Raw genomic sequence first — 22,927 nt, 5'->3', positions numbered from 1 at the left:
TTCGGCGCGCGCGCGCCGGTACTCCTGCTGCCACCGGAGCTGCTGTTGCGGCAGAAGCTGCAGCCGGCCATGTCCAACAGCCTCTGCCCTGACTCGCGCGTCGGGCGATTCGTCACGAGCGGCCCGTTTTTGCGTCGTTCTCATTCGCACCGGTTGTCTCTTGCATAGCCATGACGACTGGACGACCGGTCGTTCGATTTGCGTCCCGGTGAGACGCGAGCTATGTGCTTATGCTCGCTGCCGTAGTGGGCTCCTTCCTTCCTTGAGTTCCAACGAACGAACGCGCGAAGCCGCCCTGTTTGCCGGAGAACGACGCCGATGTAGCGCGTTGTTTCTTGAAGATCGTTTGTAACTGTCGGCTTCAGAAACACGCAACTATGAGTCAGCGGCTGCTGCTACCGTTTTGCACCAGCTCTCTATATACTTCATCGTTCTTTTCTCGCTAAATTCGTGTACGTCAGTCAGTTCATCGTTCGTTCTGTACCTTCCGCAACGCTAGTGGTGAACTTAACTCGATATACTATGTCTTGTGATACAGTTATATGAATTAGACGTTTGCTCTTATAAGCACCCGCAAAACCACTAGCATACGGTCTCATTGATGAGGCTTTTTGTAGACGTAGCAGACTGTCTGATCACTGTCATTGCGAAGCCAACTCCACATTTGCAACTCATGTAGTGGGTGACCTTTCCTTGGACACGATGCTGGACTGTCGCTTACCGGTTCTCAAAGAGACCAAACCCAGCTATCCTTACTTTTCTTTGTGTGTATCGAATGGAGACAAATAATGCGAGGGAAAATAAAGCGCGGACCTTTCGGTCACGGCAACCACCCCTCCGACCTTCACCTCGTTTATAAGCGCCACTGGCACGAAAGCGCGCCTGTGAGTCATGCGTCAACTTTCACCGCGCACCAGTGTGTGCGCACGCTATTATTTCTCCTTATCGCCACCTATATTCCATTTCACCGATTCCACAGCGCGAGGGCTACCAATCTGACCCAGCCTAGTTAATCATCTAGTCACTTTACGTTTCGGTTTTCACTTCTCTCTCTTGATTTCTCACCACTGGCAACCAAGTGTTAATTTGTGTCCATTGATGATACATGCTCCGTTAATGAAGAAAACAGACCTTACAACATCACCTGGAGCGACAGAAAAGCTTTTCACCAAACTTTCTACTTTCAGCGAGCGTACTAATGCACACGTTATACCTTATAGTTCATTTTACTCCCAGCCGCATTAAGCGGAATGCGCACGCATTGTTCCTAGATGCGTATACATAAAACGAACGTCCGTCAGTAACGCATGCGTTGATAAAACCCCCTCTTGTGCACTAAAGCGACTGTTTATTCAAACGAAATAAGCGAATGCGTGACTTTTCTATCCCACGCATCAATGCCGTCGGGCAATGACTTGCGTGAAGCCATCATTGAAGCTCGATTACCGAAAGGCATTACAGAGGTGTTGAAATCAGCATAAGGTTACCGTTGCATCTTCTCAGCTTCTGTACCTCAAAATGAGTGTTTTGGATCAGGTTTAAAAAGTCCTAGAACGTTACTATAATATCGCGTCGGCTGTCCTCAGCTACAGTGAGCAAAATGGCTCTCGCCAATTTGCTTTCGGCTCGACACGCTTTCGCCTCGACACTACCCTATACAAAGCGTCGCATCAAAAGTGTATTTATAGATGGCATCCACTGACGTCACTGAAACAGCCACGTTGGAGCACCAACATGGTGAGAGCCTAACTTTGTGATGTCACATTAGATATATTATCAGTGCATCGCATGCTGGTTCTTACGCTATTCATGCACAGAGGACCAATAACGTTCCAGCGACGTCGTTATCACACTTAAGTGGGTTAATCGCCGCGTCTTTATACTGCCTTGACGTCATCTAAGCCGCCATGTTGTAGTCATGTTGTGCGTTCATGACGTCACGTGCAAGCTAGCAATAGTACATAGGCTTACGTCCGGAAATACACGCCGATCGTGCAATCCTCGCCCACAGTCATCCTCTGTCGGGGCTCGGTATCATATTCAGCCAGCATTCCTATACTTCCTTTTCTTTTTCTTCGTTCATTTCCGCGTTCAATCTGTTATCTCTCCACAATATCTCCCACCACGAGTCCAAACCATCGACAGCGTCCAGGGGGCTACGTGGGATTCGCAACGCGTGCAGTCGGAAGAGCCTCTATGTACACGTTCAGCTTTCAGTTTCCCACGCACGCACCTGTTCCCCACGCCTAGCTGCCCGCGGCCGGTCATGGCGGGCGGGCGCGCGCGTGGTCGGTGGAAACAATTGGACTGCGTAGCGAAATGCTGCTCAAGAAACAGCGCTTGCAATGCGGCCGCCGGGCCTTGCAACGTCCTTTCCCGATCACGCCGCCGTCGCGTAAACGTACACTACACGGTTAAAAGGATGCGAGGCGGCCACGCCGTGAACGTGCAGATGCCGTGGAGTCCGTGATCCGCGTTGAGCTGCCCACGGCACTATTGTTGTGTTGGGAGGTGAACGAAGATAGCGCAACTCGACGCGAAAAGGGCTAAAAAAGTTACGTTGTCGAATCGAATTGTCGAAAGTATAGCGACAGCCATGCGTGCAGCAAAGCGCTTCCGTGTCACGGTGCACGATCCGTCGCCTGCAGCGCCCATATGCATTGGTTCCAGAAAGGAATATGCGGCGGCGACGGATGCGCAGAATTCGTGAACCCGCTTCAACGTAAGAACGGCTCGCCTTTATCCGGTATATGTGCCTTTTTCAATGCGAAAGTGTAGACTATGCGGTGAAAAAAACGCGCATCGTTCTCACAGTGGCTTTGGCACGTCAGTGTTTGGGTTCGTTCCGTAATTCCACAGTGGTCTAGCGGTTATGGTGCTCGATTGCTGACCCGAAGGTCGCGGGTTCGAATCCCGCCTGTGAGGCAGGCGAAATGCTTCAAGCCTGTGTACTTAGGTTTAGGTGCACGTTAAAGAACGTCAGACTGTCAAAATTTCCGGAGCCCTCCACTATGGCGTCCTCATAATCATATCGTAGTTGACGCAAAACCCCACCAGTTATTATAGTTCTGTATGTCAGCAGCAATGATAGAGACATGCTTGTGGCTGCTATTGATAAGAGACATTGTGACAATGAGGGATGTTTCTATAAAAGTCTGTCGAGCTTGTGTTTACTCTGCTGCATGTTCTGAGGTCAAAACATCGCGAGGCGGCAGCGATGGCCCGTCTGACCCTAAAATAGGACGTCTTTGGTATAAAAAAAATGTTCCATCAAGTGCCTCACGTCCTCCTATTACTCTCTCTAATTAGACCATGAGTATGGTATCACAATTCCGAAGCCTTTCGTCGTATAGAGAATCGTCGGTCAAAACAGCGGTTGCCGCACGCGCACCGCATAAACAAAGTCGCATTCTTTCGAAATCTCGCGAGCGGCGGGATGAAACTGGAACGGCAAGCCGTCCCGCACTACTTCTTCGCTCGTCGGCCGCTCCGTCCGCAAATGTATTCCCTTCCCGCGCGCATATTCATGGCGGCATCCCGGATGTTGAATTTTAATCCGCTCTCGTCGCCTCCCTCGACACGTCTCCTCTTTTTTGAGAAAAAGCCAGCACGCTGCCGCAACACGTAAATATAGCCGCGCTGGGCTGATGGGCCGCGAAGACGCGCTAGCTAGCGCTGGCATCGCGACCTTGCGCCGGCTATTGAAAAGAAAAGCGCCAATGGCCAAGCTGCACACGTTGGTCGAAGGAATCCGATAACCGGTCAGGCCGCATGCATGGCGCGGAGAGTGAGCTTCGCTTCACGCCGTGGCTAGCTTCTAATCTTTGTTTTTATTTCTTTATACTCGTTCGTCTTCTCTTTTCATGTATTTTTCTTTCTTCCCGAAAGATGTCGCGATCGTTGTCGGCAGCTATCGACGCTCGCGGAGCGACGACCACTAGCGACGACAATAATCAGTCGACGCTGCTGAATACGCACACCTGCGAAAGTGTTTTGAGGCTTGCCGCTGATGAATTGAGTCGGACAAACAGCTGCCCGCCCTTCCGTCTGTATCTATACAGCTGAGCTCAAACATATACAAGCCTTTCGCAGGTCGGGCAACGCAAAACGTCTGTCTCTTGTTGCGCCACACGCGCGCCCGTGCTAATTGGTTCCGCTAACGCTGTCGCTACACGAGTTTCCTGATTACACACTCCCTCGTGTGTATATACGCCTTCGTGCGCAAGATGAAGCGACGCACCCCCCACGCGCGTCGCTGCGTCTAATATTCACTTAAAGCGGGAGGGGCTCTGTAATTCGTCGCGACAGGAAGGAAAGAAACAGGTGCTCATTATTATATATCAACTAACGAGGTTCGGAGAGGGCCTTTTGTCGTTTGCCGTCTTTCACCTTTCTCATCGGCAGTACTATAAGCGTGACTGACAAATAAATGCTGTGTGGACACGTATACGTAATGAAGTGATATGGCGACGTAAATAGCATCGTTGTGTACTCTGCCACAGCACTCGGACGAACCACGGGAAAGAAGAGGACACCGGCGCATGGTGCAGGAGCGCGGTTCACCTCGCCATCAAATAGGCTTTCTGGACTCTCCTACTTACTCTTTATTACTCAGAAAGAAAGGACGAGAGCTTTTCAATAAAACATATAGTCGGATACAACTTCAGAAGGCAGCCGCATTTCCTCCTCAAAGGCGGATGCACCAATGGGCACGCACTCGGGACTGACGTCATGAGCGGGACGGCCGGATTTCTTTAGTCGCGGAGGCGATCGACTGCCGCACTTCGGTCGTCTGGGCGGGGCCTCTCCTGCCTTCTAAAGTTGTATCCGACTATAGATATGTTTGCTGGCGTATGCTGCACCGCGTATACGTGATATATTCGGCGTATACGTAAACAGATTGCCGGGATGGAAAATATACAGCGATGAGTAGAAGGAGAGAAAGGGAACGAAAAAAAAAAAAAAAAAAACGAAGAGACGAGATTTGTTGACGGGCTCGGTGATTCCTCGAAGAACATTGCAGCGCTTTAGAAATGGACAGTGCAGCGAAGGAACGGCGTCATCGTACGCAGCAGGATACACAAGCGCACCAGGCACGGCGTCTTCTTTGGTTCTTTGTGTACCCTTGTTTAGTGCGCTGAAACGCTTTCGAAGGAAAGACAGGTATGGCACTGGACGTCTCGCAGGTTATAAGCGGAGCAGTATCCGGTTTGCTGCAACGAGACAAGGCGAACACGCGGCGTGAAAAATGAACGCGTTACCCTAAGACCGGCTTACTTTACTTGCCGGTTCGCTAGGCTAGTGCAAACAAAGGTGACATGAGATGACAAAACGGTATACCCAGTATGCAGGTGCGTGAAACCACAAGTAATCATTGCACAGTCAAATATACCGCTCGCAGGCTGCACCGGTCTCGTCTCAAATTTTACAGCCGTGATTCCATGGAATCAGCGCCAGGACCAGTCTGTTTCTTTCTGTGTCCTCGTATTTTTTGCGCTGTTTCGAACCCGTGAAGCCTTACAAACAAGCTCGGACCCATACCCTTTTAAAATCCATGGAAGTATTAAGCGACCAGCAGCGAGTTCTATAGCATATCTATATATACGGCGGGAAAAGGACAGCTAATCAAGGCGCCAAGGTCGGTCAGCTAATACTACAGTTAAAACAACCGCAAAGGCTAAGACGCTTATAAGACTGTACGCGCGAAGAACCATAGTCGAGATTCTGCAGTAAACATTAACAAGGATCAGGAGAAAGTCAACGCTGCTGTATAGTCGCTCCGTGCGCTTTGTCGTCCACTTGAAGCACTGTTACGTTAAATCAAGTTAGGCTATCTCGTACAGCTATACACTTTCCATCCTGGAGGAAGCCAGCGTCAGGGGAACTGTAATAAGGAGTTGCGAAAGCCGTTATTACATCGAAGCTGAAAGCGTTAACGTGTCTTCTATGAGCGAGCTGAGCGTGAGAAATCATATCTGCTTTTGACACTCGGGACTTAGCAAAGGCCTCACAGTTTCAGGTGGACTGAAGCATACCTGTGTAGGCATTGTAAAACAAACACGCGAGCGGAAGCGGCGACTACCGAACGTCAGTGGATTGTACGATGTGGGAACAGTGAAGAGAGAGCGCAGCCTGCAGCATGTCACGAGCCTTTGGCGCATATGCATCCTGTATAGTAGGCCTATACACCTGCTTTTCCGCACATTGCTGTCATTAATATGGCTTTATATATCGATATTTTCTTCAAATAGAGTAGAAGGCTTAGGAAAAGCCCCTTCGAGACGTCCGAGAAAACGGGGAAAGAGGTTGCGTCGAATTCGCAAAAACTCTCAAAGTCTGACACACTATGCCCGCGCGCACGTTCCTCTTCCTTTGTTCCCCTCTCCATTCCCACCTGGTGCCCCGCTTCCTCGTGCGGCCGATGCATAATCCATGGAGTAGCATGGCGCTGCTCGCGGGACACGCCTCCTGAAAGAAATCTCTCGGCACGAGCTCCGACGGGGCGCCGACAATGGCCCCGGGCGGATCGGGGCGCGATCCGGCACCGGCCACGTTCTTACGGCCACCGCACGAGGCCTCATACTATGGCGGGCTATCGCGCCCAAGGCGCTTCGCGTAATGACTTCCGACCGCCGTCTACCGGTGCCATTCGGGAGGCAGTATAGCCTGCGTTCAAACCACCTAGGCCCACCACCGTGCGACGTCGCACACCTTTCGGGCATCCGTAATCGACCAGAGAGCGATGGTGTGACCCGGGCTGAAAGGGGACAGCTCTGAAGTGACGATACGTATATGCGACCCGCCCTGTCAAATTCATCTATTGTGTGCCCGTAATTGCTTCTAGCCGAATCTTTATGCTGGTATCCTCGAGGCATCATCACGCAGGGAGCGGAATATAAGTATACGAGGACGATGGATGACCGTCTCAGTGTGTGCCAAGCACCACTGATCGCAGTCTTGCCATCGGTATACATCGCGTATACGGTCTCACGGCTATATCGCGTGATGATACCGACAACACCCTAGGGTAACACCGGCTTGTTTGATCCTTTCTTCTGTCTCCTTAGTAATGCTCATACGCTAATGCTTCGTAACTGCCTGCAACACTGCTTCTTAAAAGCCGTTTTGGAAAGTCAAAATGGAAATGGCCTCTCAGTACAGTGAAGGCTGCGTTGGATGTGAACTGTCTGGGCAAGAAAGGCACTACCGTCCAGAGCAATCGTCAATCGCTGTACAAGCTACGTACGCTACGCGCGTGATTCTACGTGGCACGTTGTCCTCTCGTCTCAGGCGTCCTGCACTTCTTTTCTGCGACGATTAGCAGTTTTTTTTTTTTCGGACATTTGTCAATGCGCTTTGTTCCTCTGCTTTTCTTGCCTGATGTTGATGCTGACGTTCCACGGGGCTTAGTCCTACCCACGCAATCACTCGGAGAATGTGCGGGTCTGTCACGGAGGCGATGCACTCGATGCGCAATGTTGATACCTGTAGTGCATGCTCCAGAGCTTCAAACGCATGGCATCTCATGACCACCTTCTAAGCGCAATAGCTCGCGATAGTGCTTGCCAACACACGTCGAGAACTACTGCGTCCGTGCTTGTTTATTTAACATTCAGTGCTCGCCAGAGCTGGCTTTCCTGCAATGAAATATTTTATGTGGAGAAGCCCAATTTGCATTTCTTATCATCTCGTCAAAGCTCGCTTCTTTGCAATGATATAACGCGTGAGGTGAAGCCCGTTTCACACATGGCTGTCAAGCAGGCGGAAGCCTCTATGTTGAGTTTGCGTGTGCGTGTGTAGAAACTGAGGGAGAGAGAAAGAGACAACTGAACGCAAGGAGGTTAACCGAGAATGCACCCGGTTGGCTACCTTACACTGCTGCTGGCGATGTTTACCAGGTGAAATGCCCGGCATACATCGGCTTCCGCACTGTGAGTGTTACTTCACTTTAAGATGAGGACAAATGAAATTACACGTGCGTACACAGAAAACACATGCACGAAGTAAATCAAGCACGCAGTGAATCGTAGCGCCTGTTTGTACAGCAGAAAAGTTGACAGAGCTGTCGCTTAGCGCAAAGCATTGCAGAATAGTAAATCGCCCGGATGTCGAGTTCGCCCTGTCCCACACGAAATGAGAGCGGTGAAGAGATTTAAACGGGGGATAAAAGAAGACAGTGCGCACTGGGGACAAACATAATGGCCCGCAGCCCGATTACAGACGCCAATACCGGTCTTCGACCACAGTAGTAGCTTAGCGCCCAGGGGCATGTTGGTAATACGAGGCAAAGTAATATAGAGTCGCGTGTGCATCTTTCTACCTGATCTCACATCTCCCACGCTGTAAGCGTTTTTGTAAAGTAACGCTTAAATCGATCTATAGCAAAAAAAAAAAAAAAAAACAGCTGTGGCTGAGACATGGGCATCGGCAGGATTTTGTCTTGGTTGTTGCAAAACCCTGTTGCATCGCGGTATCGCGGTGGAGAAGGAGGGGGAAGCACTCGCGTGGCCTGCGGGAGGGGGGGGGGGGGGGGAGGGAAGGGGGAGAGTGCCTCTTTTACACCCCCCTGCCGACGCCCATGGGCTGAGATCTTTTAACACTTTCCTCTATATGAACAACATCCGAATGCAGCCTGTTTAGAGCGGCCCCGGAAGAGAGACGACGTCGTATAAAATGAGGACGAAGGAACGGTATAGGTGCTCCCGATTGCTCCTTTGCATTCGCTACTGCGTCGTTCTACAAATAATAATTAAGCAAAGGTGCTTCGGCCAGGTCAAACCATTTCGAAGTCAGCACCGACTACATTAGTAAGGCCTCGTGCATCCGTTAAGGTGGTGTAATGCGGACCCAACGCGCGCTGCGTGCCAATGATAATTGCTAGATCAAGCATAGCGCGGTAAATTACGCGACAGACAGCCGCGGCTATCCGTGGTGAAACAGAGCTCGCGTCAACAGACGCGCGACTATCGGCCACTTAAGTCGCGACGTGTATACATACGGCTACAGACTCCGCGATAATTTTTCGTTCTTTCTCGACAACTTCGGCGTTACCACAGTTTTTGCGTCGTCGGTGGTATGCGTGGTATATTATACTTGTGCGCGTGACTAGCATTGCTCATGAAAGAAAAAAAGAAAAACGAGCTCCATTGTCTCGATTTTTTTTGTACGGTATAGGGTATTCTCTCTTCCCTTCGGGGGGTCGCACAAGGACCGTCACCGACAAAGCGGGTCCACTCCGCTTGCACAAGCGACAGGTGCTTCGGTACGCGTGGCCTAACGAGCTCGATCGGCGAGTGCGCAGAGGTTGCGAAAGCGCCTCGCGGATGCGGCTGGAGCGGGTGGCAAAGGGCTGTACACGCCGATGTAGGACAACAAAAGAAAAATCGAGCAGAGGCTTATACGGCGTCGACGAAGGGCGTCGTTCGGCCTTCAAGTCGAAAAAAAGAAGAAAAAGAAAAGCCCGAAGAAAGTTTCAAGAAAGCAACTCAGTAATGGGTATGGTATAGGGGATCGTGCTTTATAAAGGAAGACGCCACGGCATCCGTGGTCGGCCAGGCGGTTGGGCGCCACCAAGACTGGATGGCGCACGCGGCGCCAGCACGGAGCCAAAGCGACAGTTGTCCTTCGGGCGTCCGGCAGCTGCCATCATTTCCTCCTGCTCCGTGGAGCACAGGGGAATCGGGTATAACCGCCTTCCTTTTGTGCTTGGTTCCCAAAGGATGGCAAGGCTGGTGCTTATTATGCCAGTCACGCAAAGAGAGCGCACGGGCTGTTTTTCACCGACTAATTGATTTTTGAAAATCTTTCGGAAGAGTTTGGGACGAGTTAAGAGCTCCCTAAACGGCTGAATCGGAGGAACAACTTAAGCCACGAAAAGCGGAGCCGAAGTTCCGAAGAAAGATATGGTGCAGTCGCGTAATGAGAAGCCGTCGGCAAACAAGCGATAACGGCTGATTCTAGTGGCAAAACGAAATGACGTACAGATCTGAAAATGTCAAAGTGAAGGCATTTGTCTTGCGCGTCTCTCTTCTTGAGGTCCCATCGCAACGTGCTGGAATACTTCACTCTGTCATCGTGTAACAAACAACTGGCCCAGAAAATCACTCCATGCTAAGACATGGAAATATCTGGCGCAATAGAGAAAATTTTAGTTCCATGATGTTGGAGAGTGGAGTGGGCAAACGATACGACTTCAAAGTGGGAGAAACTCAGCAACAGCGGCCAATATTGCGCAACGGACAGGAGAACGAGATGAGCAGCAATCCGGTCTGATGTCATACGCGAGAAAAAAAAAGAGAGAGAAAATGTTCCTGTCAGCTCAGTGTGGTATGCTTCACTACTTTGTATTTCTTGATAAAGCCGCCGTATACATCACATAGTACATTCTGCTCACGATGTAACCTCACGCAGTTCGATGTAAATACGTGCGCGCCTTAAACGTTTCCAGGCTGGGTGTAGTACAGTTCCCATATAAGCGTGGTAGTATACTGTTCGAACAGATGAAAAAGCAGTGGGGGAGTTGAATGTTTACCGCGACTTCTCGATATGGTGCACCTTCTGGGAAATCGGCAGTGCGATAATTGGCCATGCAAAGAACATCCTTATCTGTGTACGCTACCGTCGCAGATACATACGGGGTAGCGTTAGTGCTGGCGGGATCGTCGTAGGTTAGCTAGGGCGTGAGAAAAGTAGCGCCCGAGTTGAACTTGCGGTGTTATCGCGCGCACAAAAGCTTATGAGAGAGCCAGCCAAGAACAATGAGTTGCCGGTTTGGGAAGAGCAGTGTCTTCTTCCTGCACAGGAAAAAAAGGGCGCACGCTGCGCGAGCATGCAGGTATAGGAGTTTCGGCGTTGGTTCATTGTTCTCGGCTTCTTTCGGTGGCCAAAAATGAAGCGAACGCCGCGAAGCCTTCGACACCCGCACCGATCATTGTACTACATACGAACGGTATGTCGAAACGCCCACTGTTTCGTCCGCAATGCTCCGCGCCACAGCGAAGAAAGGAGGAAAGAATGAGGAAGCTTTGAAGAAACGCGCATATCACTCGCCACGTGGACAGAACACACGCCGTGGACACATCTGCAACTATAATATCTACTAAGCGAGATACATGTTCGGCTAGTCAGCTGACCCGCTTGACCTTCATTAATGTGAAGGCATCTGCTACCCACTAAAGAAAGCACACGTAACGTTATTCGACTTTTCAAGTAGTGGTCCTTTTTTTCGCCTTTTTTTCGAAGGCAGCCGCAAAGTGCCGCCCGAAAGAGTGGAGGCACACGTAATGGGTATTACCTTCACACGCACTTATAAATAAGTCCTTAACTTCGCATCCGCATTGCAGCCTTTAACAAAGAGACGCGACTTCAATTAAACGAATGCCCAGAGCATTTGGTAGTTTTATCGGCTAACCTCGCAGAAAGTCTACGATACGACGTAGACTTTCTGCCAGGACGTGTTTATCAGCTCTCCGCCAAGAAAATGCTCGGCTTGACTGGATACCCACAGCGCCACGCGAAGAGAAATCACACTGTCACAAGAAACCAACTGATCGCAGTATGATAAAAGTGAAAATGCCCGCAGTGTCCTTTCCTTTCCTGGAGCACTTACAGCAGCCGTGGGCCTGCAGCTCTTTAAAGCGACGTCCACTCTGGGAAAAGTCGAAGAGGAACTAAAAAGAGCGAAAAGAATACGAGATGCGTGAGGTCCATTCATAGCTCCCTTTTTTTGGCTGCCGCCGTGACACGCAGCAAACCGATCACTGAGAGGAGTGGCCGTCGGTCGTTTTTCGGGCGTGAGCCTCCGCACAGGCTGGGCGCGCGCGCGACCGTTATGCTAAGCGGGAAGCCACGGAGAAAAGAAAAGCAGCCTGCCTGGCGGGATGGCCGCTCGACCATACCCGCGCCCCACCTGCTTCAACGTTCAACGCCAGCCGTCGTGAGTGGCCACAACAAAGCCGCAACGACCAAGGAGGGGGAGAGGGCTATAAAAACAACCAACAGAGCAAACGTTCGGTCGCTGGTTTCTTTTAGGTAAAAGAGGGGGAAGGCCGATCACGAGCCGATAAGTGCACAGCGTGCCTGTTATGAGCTGCTTCGCCTATTGTGAGCTCAGCTTCGTGAGCCATTGAACTTAGCGACGCTGAGGTATCCGCCTCGTGGACCTTTAAAAAAAACCGGTTCTTTTTCTAAAGAAAACATTTTCTTTTTGTCTCCTTAAAGAACACTTCCTGGCTGGCAGGGCGCTGCGTATTGTCGTCGCCGCAGGCTACATAGCCCACTCATTTTGTAGCAGGGGGGTCGTTTTTTGTGTTGTCTGTCTTTCTCTTTGTTATAGTTCTGCACGCACGCGGTAAGGACGAGTCAATGCACCCTTTTTTACTTACGCTTCCGTGCTGACTCGCCATCCTGTGGTTAACGCGTTGCGTTACGAACGCGTTGCACTTTCCGTATCGTTTAGTACTTCACGGTAGCGTTAGAGAGAGCTATTCCCGCGGACTTTGTTCTTCACTTGAAGTGGCAACAAGCTCTTAAACCACCATATACAGCCCGGACGTTATGCTGCTCGTAAGTTTTTTTCTCCGACGCTTTCAATTTTCTAAAAGCGAACAAAACCAGAATCACACAGATACTGCTACATGTGGAATTCGCCAGTCACCAGCGTTTTATAAGCAAGTCACGCAGAAAGAAAGAAAGAAAGAAAGAAAGAAAGAAAGAAAGAAAGAAAGAAAGAAAGAAATTATATATGGAGACGCTATGCTATCCAGAAGTCATACAGTAAGTCAGTTAGTCAGACAGATAGTCGAAATCGCACTGGAACCAAGAAAAACACAGAGGAAAGTAAATGTTGTTATAAACATTCAAATGTAGAAAATGACAAGGGAAATGTTTATTCGTTTTGCTTCTATTTTTGTGTATGTGCGGAAAAAAATAAGTAAATAATGATCGAATTAATGGATGAAAATAAGGACAGCTTCTCGGAGGTTGCAGCTGAAGCCACATCTTTGGCACATTACGCATACGATGCTCTACCATTGAGAGCTACCACGACGACCGTCCTCAGTTCATTTTCTCTGGTACTTTTGTATATGCGTACTGGACTTATTCCACGGGAGTGTAAGCTGGCGCCACTCGAGGCCATGGCATGTAGCGAACGTACAACTTCCTTTCAAACGTAGGCGTCAGGAGTATTACACGGGCTTTCTTTTTTTTTTTTTAAGCAAGGCGCTTCATATTCCCCCTCTCCTCTTCTTCCTGTTCAGAATAGCGAACAGAATGCACTAAATATCATCTAACAAAACCGCGATGTCTGCCCCATACCTGGATTTTCTTTTGCCCGTTCTTTGTCAGCACAAAGCGGCCTGCCATGCGAAAACTAAAGAAACCATGCATTGAAACCATGCATTGAAAAATACTGGTAAGGAGCCAACCGCGGATTCGTTGTATAGCCCGTCTCGAATCTGTTGACACCACCCTTCCTGTAAATTGAGCGATGGGAGACGCATATGCTTTCCGTTGTGAGTCGCCGCTCCGAATGAACGAAGAAAAATCAAGGTTGTTGCCACCGGATTTTCCTCCAAACAGGTCGTTTCTTCGACGTCTCCGCGGGCGAACATCAAGCCCAGCCCTTGGACCTTGCGTCCGCGTGCACTTGACATTTGCGTCGTGCGTCACGCTAATCCGACAAACGAGTAAGACTCACTTGGCAGTCAAAGCCACGTTATTACAGTGGCTTCTAGTTGACAACGCTAATGTCAAGGTCTTACCCGGGGAGAGCAGCCAAACTGAGCTGCAGGAACTAAGTGTATAACATTTCTTTCTCTCTTTCATCATATGGTCGATGCGGAACCTCGCTCTGATGCGAGGAGATGAAGTGCGTCGTGTGAGCTTCTCCGGAGGACAACACGTTTGTGGGACGGAGGAAATTGTGCGCGATTTTTATCGCGAAGTTATACATGTGAACGGCAGTGAGACATCGGCTAACAAAGCGTGCCGTCTGATAATGCCTTCCTGGAAAGTATCGGCGCTTCCAAAACGGCTCCCAGAGGCGGAGTAACGTTGTTGTCACCGCTGCAACGTTGTCCATGGCACGGACGCAACCTTGCAGCTCGATCCCAGTTTTTGCGGCCTTGACGTTAGGTTGTTCTGTTGTTTTGGTTAAGTCTTGGCAGACTACGTGAATTGCTGATTTTTACTCGTCACGAGATGGCGCAGCCAGATCTTTAACAAGGATGCATTGATAAGTACTGAGAGAGATACAAACGCCTCACGGTTCTGAAACAGGCATCGTTACGAGAAGGCATGGATGTGAAAGACACCAAGTGTCCAAGAGTTCTGGTTTCAATTACTCTACAATGTAATAGGGCAGTGCTTTTTTTTTTTTTCGAATGTGCTTCCTGTCTTTACTGTACCGGCAACCGTTGCAGCCGGAACAGAGCTGGCAACTCTGTACTCGGTAACGGTTAGTTGCAGAATTACAATACCGCTTATTTCTGCACCCGCAGTTAATCACCATGAAATCTACAATTTATTAGCCACAGGCACCTGCTGAGGCTACCCGCATGTTGAAGCATGCCCAGAAAAAAAAACCTCGCAATATTTCGCATGAGTCGCAGAATAACGACTTACATCACGAGAGCAGTCGGCGATTGGAGTCGTGGTCTAAAGATCTAAAGCTGGATTACTCGTGTTTTTATTTCACTGCAGTGATGTGGTTACTGTGACGCACACTTCCAACAGATTGCCTACTTACCCGCTGAAGACGGGAAAGGTCAGAGCTCTTCCTAAATGTGCGAATCCCAAGTCACGGACAAAAGGGCCAGCTGCCCTTTAGTTTCGCTTCCGCTTAACTAACTTTTGCGTGATCTGTTATCGTGGATTTTTTCCTGCTGAACAAGCGGGCATCCACCTGTTAGGCTTACTTCACCCATGCAACGGGCAGTTTCCTCAAGAGAACTCGTGTGAAAACGTCTGATCCGGAAAATCGTATTATCCGGAACGAAGCTGAACGGGAACTTATACGAGAGATTACGATACCTCAGATGCTGAACACGATAGTTTTAGAATACGGCCCCGCCACGGTGGTCTAGTGGTTATGGCGCTCGACTGCTGACCCGAAGGTCGCGGGATCGAATCCCGGCCGCGGCGGCTGCATTTTCGGTGGAGGCGAAAATGTTTGAGGCCCGTGTACTTAGATTTAGGTGCACGTTAAAGAACCCCAGGTGGTCGAAATTTCCGGAGCCCTCCACTACTGCGTCTCTCATAATCATATCGTGGTTTTGGGACGTTAAACCCCAGATATTATTATTATTATTATTTTAGAATACGTTACCAGCACCTAAACTGATTCAGTGCTGGTCATTAGTGTCTTTACCTTTGCCTTGGTCTATATACGTTAACTGCATGTGGCTTTACCTATGTTGCACAGACGATTCCATCGTCGAGGGCGATGCAACCACGGAGCAGGCGGCCAGCAGCGGCACCGTGATGGTAACTACGCAGACAAGCACGGGCACCCGTGTGCTGATCAGCTCACACGGCCGACTCAGCGGCAGCTACCCGGTTCGCCGCAGCCCGGCCAAGCGCCGGCCGCGCATGCGGCATTCGGCGCCCCAGCTGGACGGGGACTCAGCGCGGGCGCTGTTCGCCCCGCTCAGCCTGGTGCCGACCGCCGACGCGAGACAGCGCCGGCCAACACCGACGAAGGTATGCATGCAGCATGGACCAAGTGCACTGCTGTTGTGTGAGGCGAGTTACGTGTCGCTATAACAGAAATAGACTTGACAACGGTCTATAGACCAGAATTTTCATCGCTTGCGGGTGGTGTGCAACGGATGACCTAGAAGCATTCGGCTTGAGCTTATCGCATGCTGGCAGCCTGTTTTCGCTCGCCATCAGTTGTGATGCGCACAAACCCGCAGCCCCTGGCTACGCAGACTGATGATAACTGGGGTCAAGATTATGTATGTTTGCTCTAAACACGGGTATGGTATGGTATGGTATGGTATGGTATGGTATGGTATGGTATGGTATGTTAGGACGTTAGGATTGTCAGGCGTGTCATTCAGCCACATCGCGGGTGCGAAAGTAAAAATAATCTTGAAAGCACACCCGCGTCGCTTCACTACATAAATGTATTTGAATGCATTTTCCAGATACATGGCAGCTTTGTTGATAGCGAAGCGTATCAAGAGATTAACTGCGTCGAAATCGGATGCTACGTTTCACTGCCGATAGACGGCAAGCTTTATCGGAGCTTGAACGTATACTTGAAAATTCTATGCAGTATACTAACGCCATTATAATATAGAAAGCGATGATATCGAAAAGCTTTCGTGTCCGGCAACATCCAAATAGTAATCCTTATACGAGGGCGATGTCTGTTGGAAGATAATTGCACCAATTGAAGTGCTGTTATGAACAGGCGATTGCTCATGGCGCGCTAGCCTAACTGCACTAACTGCATATTCGTGCTGGACATCTTCCTCCTGTAGTGCTGTTTGTTTCAGCGATGCACAGTGACACACAGACATACGCGCACGCTTGTGCGTGTGCGTGCGTGTGTGCGCGCGCGCGTTTGTGTGTGTGTGTGTGTGTGTGTGTGTGTGTGTGTGTGTGTGTGTGTGTGTGTGTGTGTGTGTGTGTGTGTGTGTGTGTGTGTGTGTCGCACGTTTTTAAGCGGGTGCTGAGTTCTTATACACAACACTGATGTGTGTGTGTGTGTGTGTGTGTGTGTGTGTGTGTGTGTGTGTGTGTGTGTGTGTGTGTGTGTGTGTGTGTGTGTGTGTGTGTGTGTGTGTGTGTGTGTGTGTGTGTGTGTGTGTGTGTGTGTGTGTGTGTGTCGCACATTTTAAGCGGGTGCTGAGTTCTTATACACAACACTGATATGGACCTCAGTTTCCGTTTTCGTGGCTATATAGCTGCTCTCGCTCATAACATCATACGCCTTTTGTTCAGACCACACTCGTCGAAGTCAAGCTCTTCGGGACGTTCATAACCAAGTTACCAATTGTTTACGAGCTTCGGGAAGCTGCGTTTCATGCATCTGTGCCGCTAACTGCATATATAACTTGACAGGACAGTCGAACGTCAACGCGTCTATCAGGTATATGTATAGTAATTGTCATAATGAGACGCTGAATGTATAGCGCAATAGTCTCGACACGGAGCGACTGAGTGCGTCTGATAACTGGAGTCGCTCGCTTTTTGCAGGAGAGCACGTCGACCTTCTACGTGTCGCTGAGCAGCAGCAGCAGCGGCGAGCTTAAGAGCGAGGAGGAGTCGGACTTGCCAGTCGTGGGTCGCAGCTCCGAGGCCGAGGATGAGGAAGAGGATGAGCCTGTGTACGCTGACACCCTGCCCACGGCGGTGTGCCCGCCGACACCAGACGGCCCCATCTACGACGACTGCGAGCTGCCACCGGAGCCGGTGTACGAGGAGCTGCCCGACCACCCACCGCAGCCGCAGCTCAGTGAGTTGACTGCGGCCACCTATATATGTTCGCGCACTCAACAGCGCTGCAATGTGCAAAGACGCCGTCACGCTATATAAAGCTGAACACGCTAGATGCAAGAACTATCAGGCAAACAATCCAGCTCTCGCGACAAAGAAGCTCTTGCATGGACGGCGTGATAACTAGAATTTTTAAACTACATTTTTTTCTTTTAAACACGCTTGCGACAAGTGTTATATGGATGGTGAACAGATCCAAAAGTGCAAACATCCAAGCGCATTCTTTTTCTGACTTTCATATCTGTACTGTTCGCAACAATTTTCAACGCTTTTCATCTCAACAATTCTTCACTTGAGGCACAGTCAACAGAATCAGCGTAGACAGTTCAAAACTGTCACGATCAGCAGTTTTGTCGGTAATATATCAGGAGCTCTGTGTACACGATACAGAGTTCTCTTCCTCAGAACCAGAATGGACGACACGTAAACCAATCAGAAAGTATTCATGCGCCACGTATCGCAGTCACTGGAACGTATTGCACTTTCTCCGTCCGATTGGAATAGCAGATTCTCCTTGGAGGCAGCATTGCCAAATGGCTACGTCACTTCTGCACACGCGCGTAACAATGCATGGGAAAACCAGCAATTCGGGGACCGTTGAGTGCACGCGCGACCCGTCGCTATATAATACGTTCGAAAGGCTGCGCTCCCGCTTAACCATTATCACCACTTTTCACATACGGGCGTCCCATGGTCAAATCTGACCACCGTCGACGGATATCAGACGAATGCGCCTTCTAAGCCCAGGCCGTTTATTTTAGGGCCCGTTATGTCCTCCCTGACGGCTGTACGCACGTCGCAACCGTGCAGGAAGCGGTCCGCGGACACCACACTTTCACCGAGGTTGCCCCATCGGTGAGCGGCAGTCAGCGCCAAGGCTGCGAGCAACCGCATTCCGGCACCCTGATCGGACCTTGCGTGCGCCCCTTTTACGACCCGCCTCTTAATGGTCCTTGATGGCTGCCGAGCAAGGCGCAGCAGCTGGAACCATTGTCTGGCGCCGCGGACGATGGTCAGAGCAGTTGCACGCGTGCCCCATGTGGCGGAAACCCTTCTGCTGAGTGTTCGCGCCGTAAAACGCTCTTCTCGAGGCAAAAAACGAAAGAAAGCCTCCTCCGTATAACGACAACGCGATCAAAACGATCGAGCAGAACACAGTCTCGCTTTCGTTGCCTCGTTTGCGGTATCTATCCCTCCGTGGCAACTGTTACGCCATCCTGTACGTATACCTTACAACAAGCATCCAGACCATGGAAACGGCGGCTGTGAGGAAGTTTTTTTTCTTCTTATTTTAATCTACGATTTTAGGCGATGCTCTTCGAGTGACGACAGCGTATAAGCTATACGAGCGGCGTCGTATATAGTGAAAGACGGCCGGGCTAATGTAGGGCACCTCCCGGAACAACGCGTGCTATTTGGGACACGTCCCGGAGCGGTGGCCACTGAAGTCACTAGGATCTCATCAGTCAACCACGGCTCCGCGGGATTACTTTTGAAAGGCCATTACCGCTATACAGTACCACGGGGTTCGTACGGCCCATTTCGCACATAACAAACGAGAAAACTTGAAGATTATGGTGATGAAAGACACGTTACGCAAGATAGTGCTGACCGATGTCGGTTGAACCAGCTGCGCAGCGTTTCGAGACGCTAAACCAGCATCCAGCATCGTGTATAGCTCGAAGGTATACGTAAAAAAGTGGCATTTGTAACATCCTCCTCAAGACGTGCATTTGTCGTTTGCTTGGCAAAGGACTAAGTTCCAGCGCAAAGAACCCAAGTTGTCCTTTTTCGAGTAGGGCGTTATCTGAAGGCGACAGGCTAACGTTAATTAAACGAAGTACGTGCTGTGACCAGATATAGGCAAACTTAGGGACAGGACCCTTGGTCTTGTAAATCATATTGCTATGTTTGTCCTTATTTGCGCCAAGCTTGCCCTTTGTTAAAAAATAACCGCTGAGCGGATGCGCCGGCACTTTCGACGTCGAGGTGCTCGGAAATCATCCGGCATTGTTCACTACGCGGGCTAATCACCCATATAGTGATCATACCAGGTACCACGACTAACGATTCATCACGCTGAAACTGGCGTAGAGAACAGAGAACGTATCCCGAGGATATCTCCGGTCGGTTATATAGCCTCTTCTAAATGCGACAAGCGATAAGAGATGGAAGGGGGAAAAAAGAACTGGTTACGTTTCCAGTAAACATCGCATATCGATGCACTTCCCCTCCTGGCACCAGTCGTTGCGTTCCTGTATCACAGGCGATTTCAGCACGGTCGCCCAGGCCGAATCCCATCCAACACACGTGCCTATTGTCCGCAGGAGAAAAGAAGCTGTTGTCGTTCGAGAGCCCGCAGAAGTCGTTCTTTGAGGGAGCCTCAAAGGCAGATATTCTGGGGTACCTGGAGGACGCCAAGGAGCGAGGCCTCGAGAACCTGGTCGGGGACACCGTCTCCTTCGAGGCCCTGGCTGAGGATGCCGCCCTCGACAAGATCGTGAGTGTTGTCCACCACTCGCAGCGCACCGCGTATGCACTGTTTTTAAGCACAGTTCTGAAGCGCCAACGTATCGCAAGTGTTTATAACTCTCCAGATTGTTCTAACAATCTGGAGAGTTATGAACATTTGCGAACCCACATTTGCGAGGCTATAGCTACGTTATGTATATATACATAAAGTAGCTATAGCGAGCTATAACCGTTTATAGAAAGGCAGAATACGAGCGCAGACGTAGTTCAGCTCTGTGGCAGCACATAATTTGGCGCTACCGCGTATTTGTTCTTTTTTAAATAGGGTGAGAAAAAACTGGGAGCAGTGATTGAGATTGTATACGTTCGTGCCGAGATTTCAATGTGGCTGCCTGCCAGAAAAAAAGAATACAGCCCTGCCCATGTCTACAGGAAGCCGCTGAATTAAGGTATACTTCCTGTAGCGTTATTCTCCCATAATCTACTGTCCCGCGCCTATAACGCTCCAATTCAGCACAGGAATAAAACGCGAGAGAGTTCATTGAGCAATGATATATGTGGTAGAGCAGGAAGAGTCCGCGTGCGCAGGGCTCCCTGTTCTGTCGTCTCGATCAGCGATCGTATCCTTACGCCCGACGCAAGGTTACTGTCGCTAGTCATTTGATGACCAGCGGACATCAAACATCTTTGCATTACCATCACACATGATGGTTGATGGCAATCAATGCAAAGAGTTCAGTGCTACTGAAAAATTAATTGCGCTGTGTTATGTCCGGCCCTCAGTCTATTTAATCGTCCAGCATTCCAACGTCTGCTCCTGGACCACGTGCACGCCGCACTATAAAACGCAGGCGTGTGCATGTCCTTCCTTGCGCGCATCCTAAGGTCACGCAGGTGCCCCGATCGTTATAGCGCCGTATAAGAACAAGCGGAATAAACTGAGCCATAAAATGTTTACGATATCGGAGCAAGCCTCGTGCAAGATGCTCCGAGAGTGTCATAAAGACCAAGGAAAATGCGTTCGAAACGGTTGTAAAGACTGAGCTCCGGATGTACCGTTGTTCCTTTCTTGCTGCAATGCAAGCGCGCGTGCTTGCCAAAAGGAAGTGTCCGTGGAAGGGCGTGGGTTGTGCGCGCGGAAAAGGGGCTGCGAGGATATAAAACACCTGTGCGTGGCCCACGCAGGTCTTAGCGATTCATTCGACAAGCGATTAGAGACGTCTTATCTCCTTTTAAAATTCAAAAGAGAGCGGCCACGCCCGCATTGAGAAGACGGGAATGCCCGCGTAACTATACTAACTTGTAGGCACCAACGTTTGTTGGCACGGCTTTCGCCCAAGGCAACAGCTAACGAAAAACAGCGGGCCAAGTGCCGACATGGCGAAAGGCACTTCAGAACTGGCGTCGGGTTGGCCTAATAGACGGTTAATTGAGGTCGTTTTTGTCCACGTCGCAGCCAACGGGCGCCGACGTGGAACGCAACGACAGTGGCATCGGGGGCGACAGGTACAGCGAACCTCTGGACCCGCCAGCGGCCGGCAACAACGAAGAGCAGCGATGCGCCGACTGCGACCAGCAGGTGAGGACGCCGATCCCATTGCATTCTTGTCGATTATGGCACTACAATGAAAACACACGCTATACCATATAACTTCAGCGAAAACGGTCTGTTTCGAAAGTTTCACTAAAGCCTGTTTTCAATATTGTATATGCGCCAACCCTTACCTGTACCGCCATAATTTTCAACCAAACGAGTTCTCATTGTTAGCGCTCAGTACTCGCAACACACCTGACTACCTCGTTCACGTGGCACGTACAGAATAGTCAAGTATGAGAGCGAGTCCACAGCGTGTATAGGTGCCATAGGCGTACTAGTTCCGGAACTCAGTGGAACATGAAAGTTATGGCGGTCACGTTGATCGGGTTGACGGAGTTATTCTTGAACACCGTAAACTCATCTGCACGAGCTTTTCGCACACAGTTCTTGCAAACTGATGCATCTCCATTTGAAATACCTTTATGAAGCAGGAAAGAAGCATAAGTTCAAGTTATTGAGAACACCACTGGCCTAGCCGGGGGGGGGGGGGGGGGTCCTCTACTGCGGGCCCGCGAACACGTTTGATATCCCTGATATACGAGCATGCATACAAACGCACGCACGAACATATATGAAGTATGGCAAATCCCTCCTTCCCTCCCAAAATAGAAAGAAAAGTCTGGCTACGCTACTGGAGAACACACACGTTATGGGAAGCCTTTTCTAATTACCGCACATTCCGTGTTTATCGTCGTTCAAGCTCAATCTCGCCACAGCACATTACAAAACACGCGGAAAGTCAACAAAGGCCCATTTTTTTGTATTATACCCGAAAGCTCCAGTAACATTCGTTTCTCTTCTCCCTGGCGCAGGTAACCCGCGAAGAGGAGCTAGTCTGTCCCAAGTGCGAGAAAAAACGCACCGAACGTCGAGAGATCATCACGGAGATCGTGCAGACCGAGATCAAGTACGGCCACGACTTGCGCATCGTAAAAGAGGTAAGCCAAAACAATTAGCATGCCCGAGCTATTTGGGGCCGAGCCTCGTTTTGAACCACGGTACTCATGCCTGATGAGGACCAATCGTGACCAAGTAACGAGTCATTGTACACTGTACGTTACTACTATCGTTTTTATAACTATATATACAAGCGAGTGGGTCTACAGGATAGCACACAATGTCGCGACGCGTATTATCAAGCTTGCGTGGAAGATAGATAACAGAAACCAATGGAAAAGCAAGGTTCGACGACGGAAGATCGCTTATGTTTGAGCTACTATGCATAATTAGGAGGAAAGGGGTCACTGACGCACTAAAATAACGCGTCCAGCAGAAGATCGATAACAGACAGAAATGGTAAAATTGATTGATTTCACGACAGTTTAATATCGTGTCAAGTTCAACGATTGA

General features: G+C 50.0%; 1 protein-coding gene across 1 annotated transcript in view; it reads left to right on the top strand.

The window, feature by feature from the left end:
- The window catches only part of LOC119387262 (uncharacterized), a 151,578-nt gene that overhangs the window by 118,482 nt on the left and 10,169 nt on the right, over positions 1-22,927 (top strand). Inside the window, exons 2-6 of the mRNA XM_037654597.2 lie at positions 15,425-15,702; positions 17,209-17,467; positions 19,836-20,008; positions 21,437-21,559; positions 22,390-22,515. Coding sequence (XP_037510525.1) covers positions 15,425-15,702; positions 17,209-17,467; positions 19,836-20,008; positions 21,437-21,559; positions 22,390-22,515 — 959 coding nt within the window. The remainder of the gene's footprint in view (positions 1-15,424; positions 15,703-17,208; positions 17,468-19,835; positions 20,009-21,436; positions 21,560-22,389; positions 22,516-22,927) is intronic.

This window comes from Rhipicephalus sanguineus, chromosome 3 (assembly GCF_013339695.2).
Source record: "Rhipicephalus sanguineus isolate Rsan-2018 chromosome 3, BIME_Rsan_1.4, whole genome shotgun sequence".
Classification (NCBI taxonomy): domain Eukaryota; kingdom Metazoa; phylum Arthropoda; class Arachnida; order Ixodida; family Ixodidae; genus Rhipicephalus; species Rhipicephalus sanguineus.
This window is presented reverse-complemented; position numbering and strand designations above follow the sequence as displayed.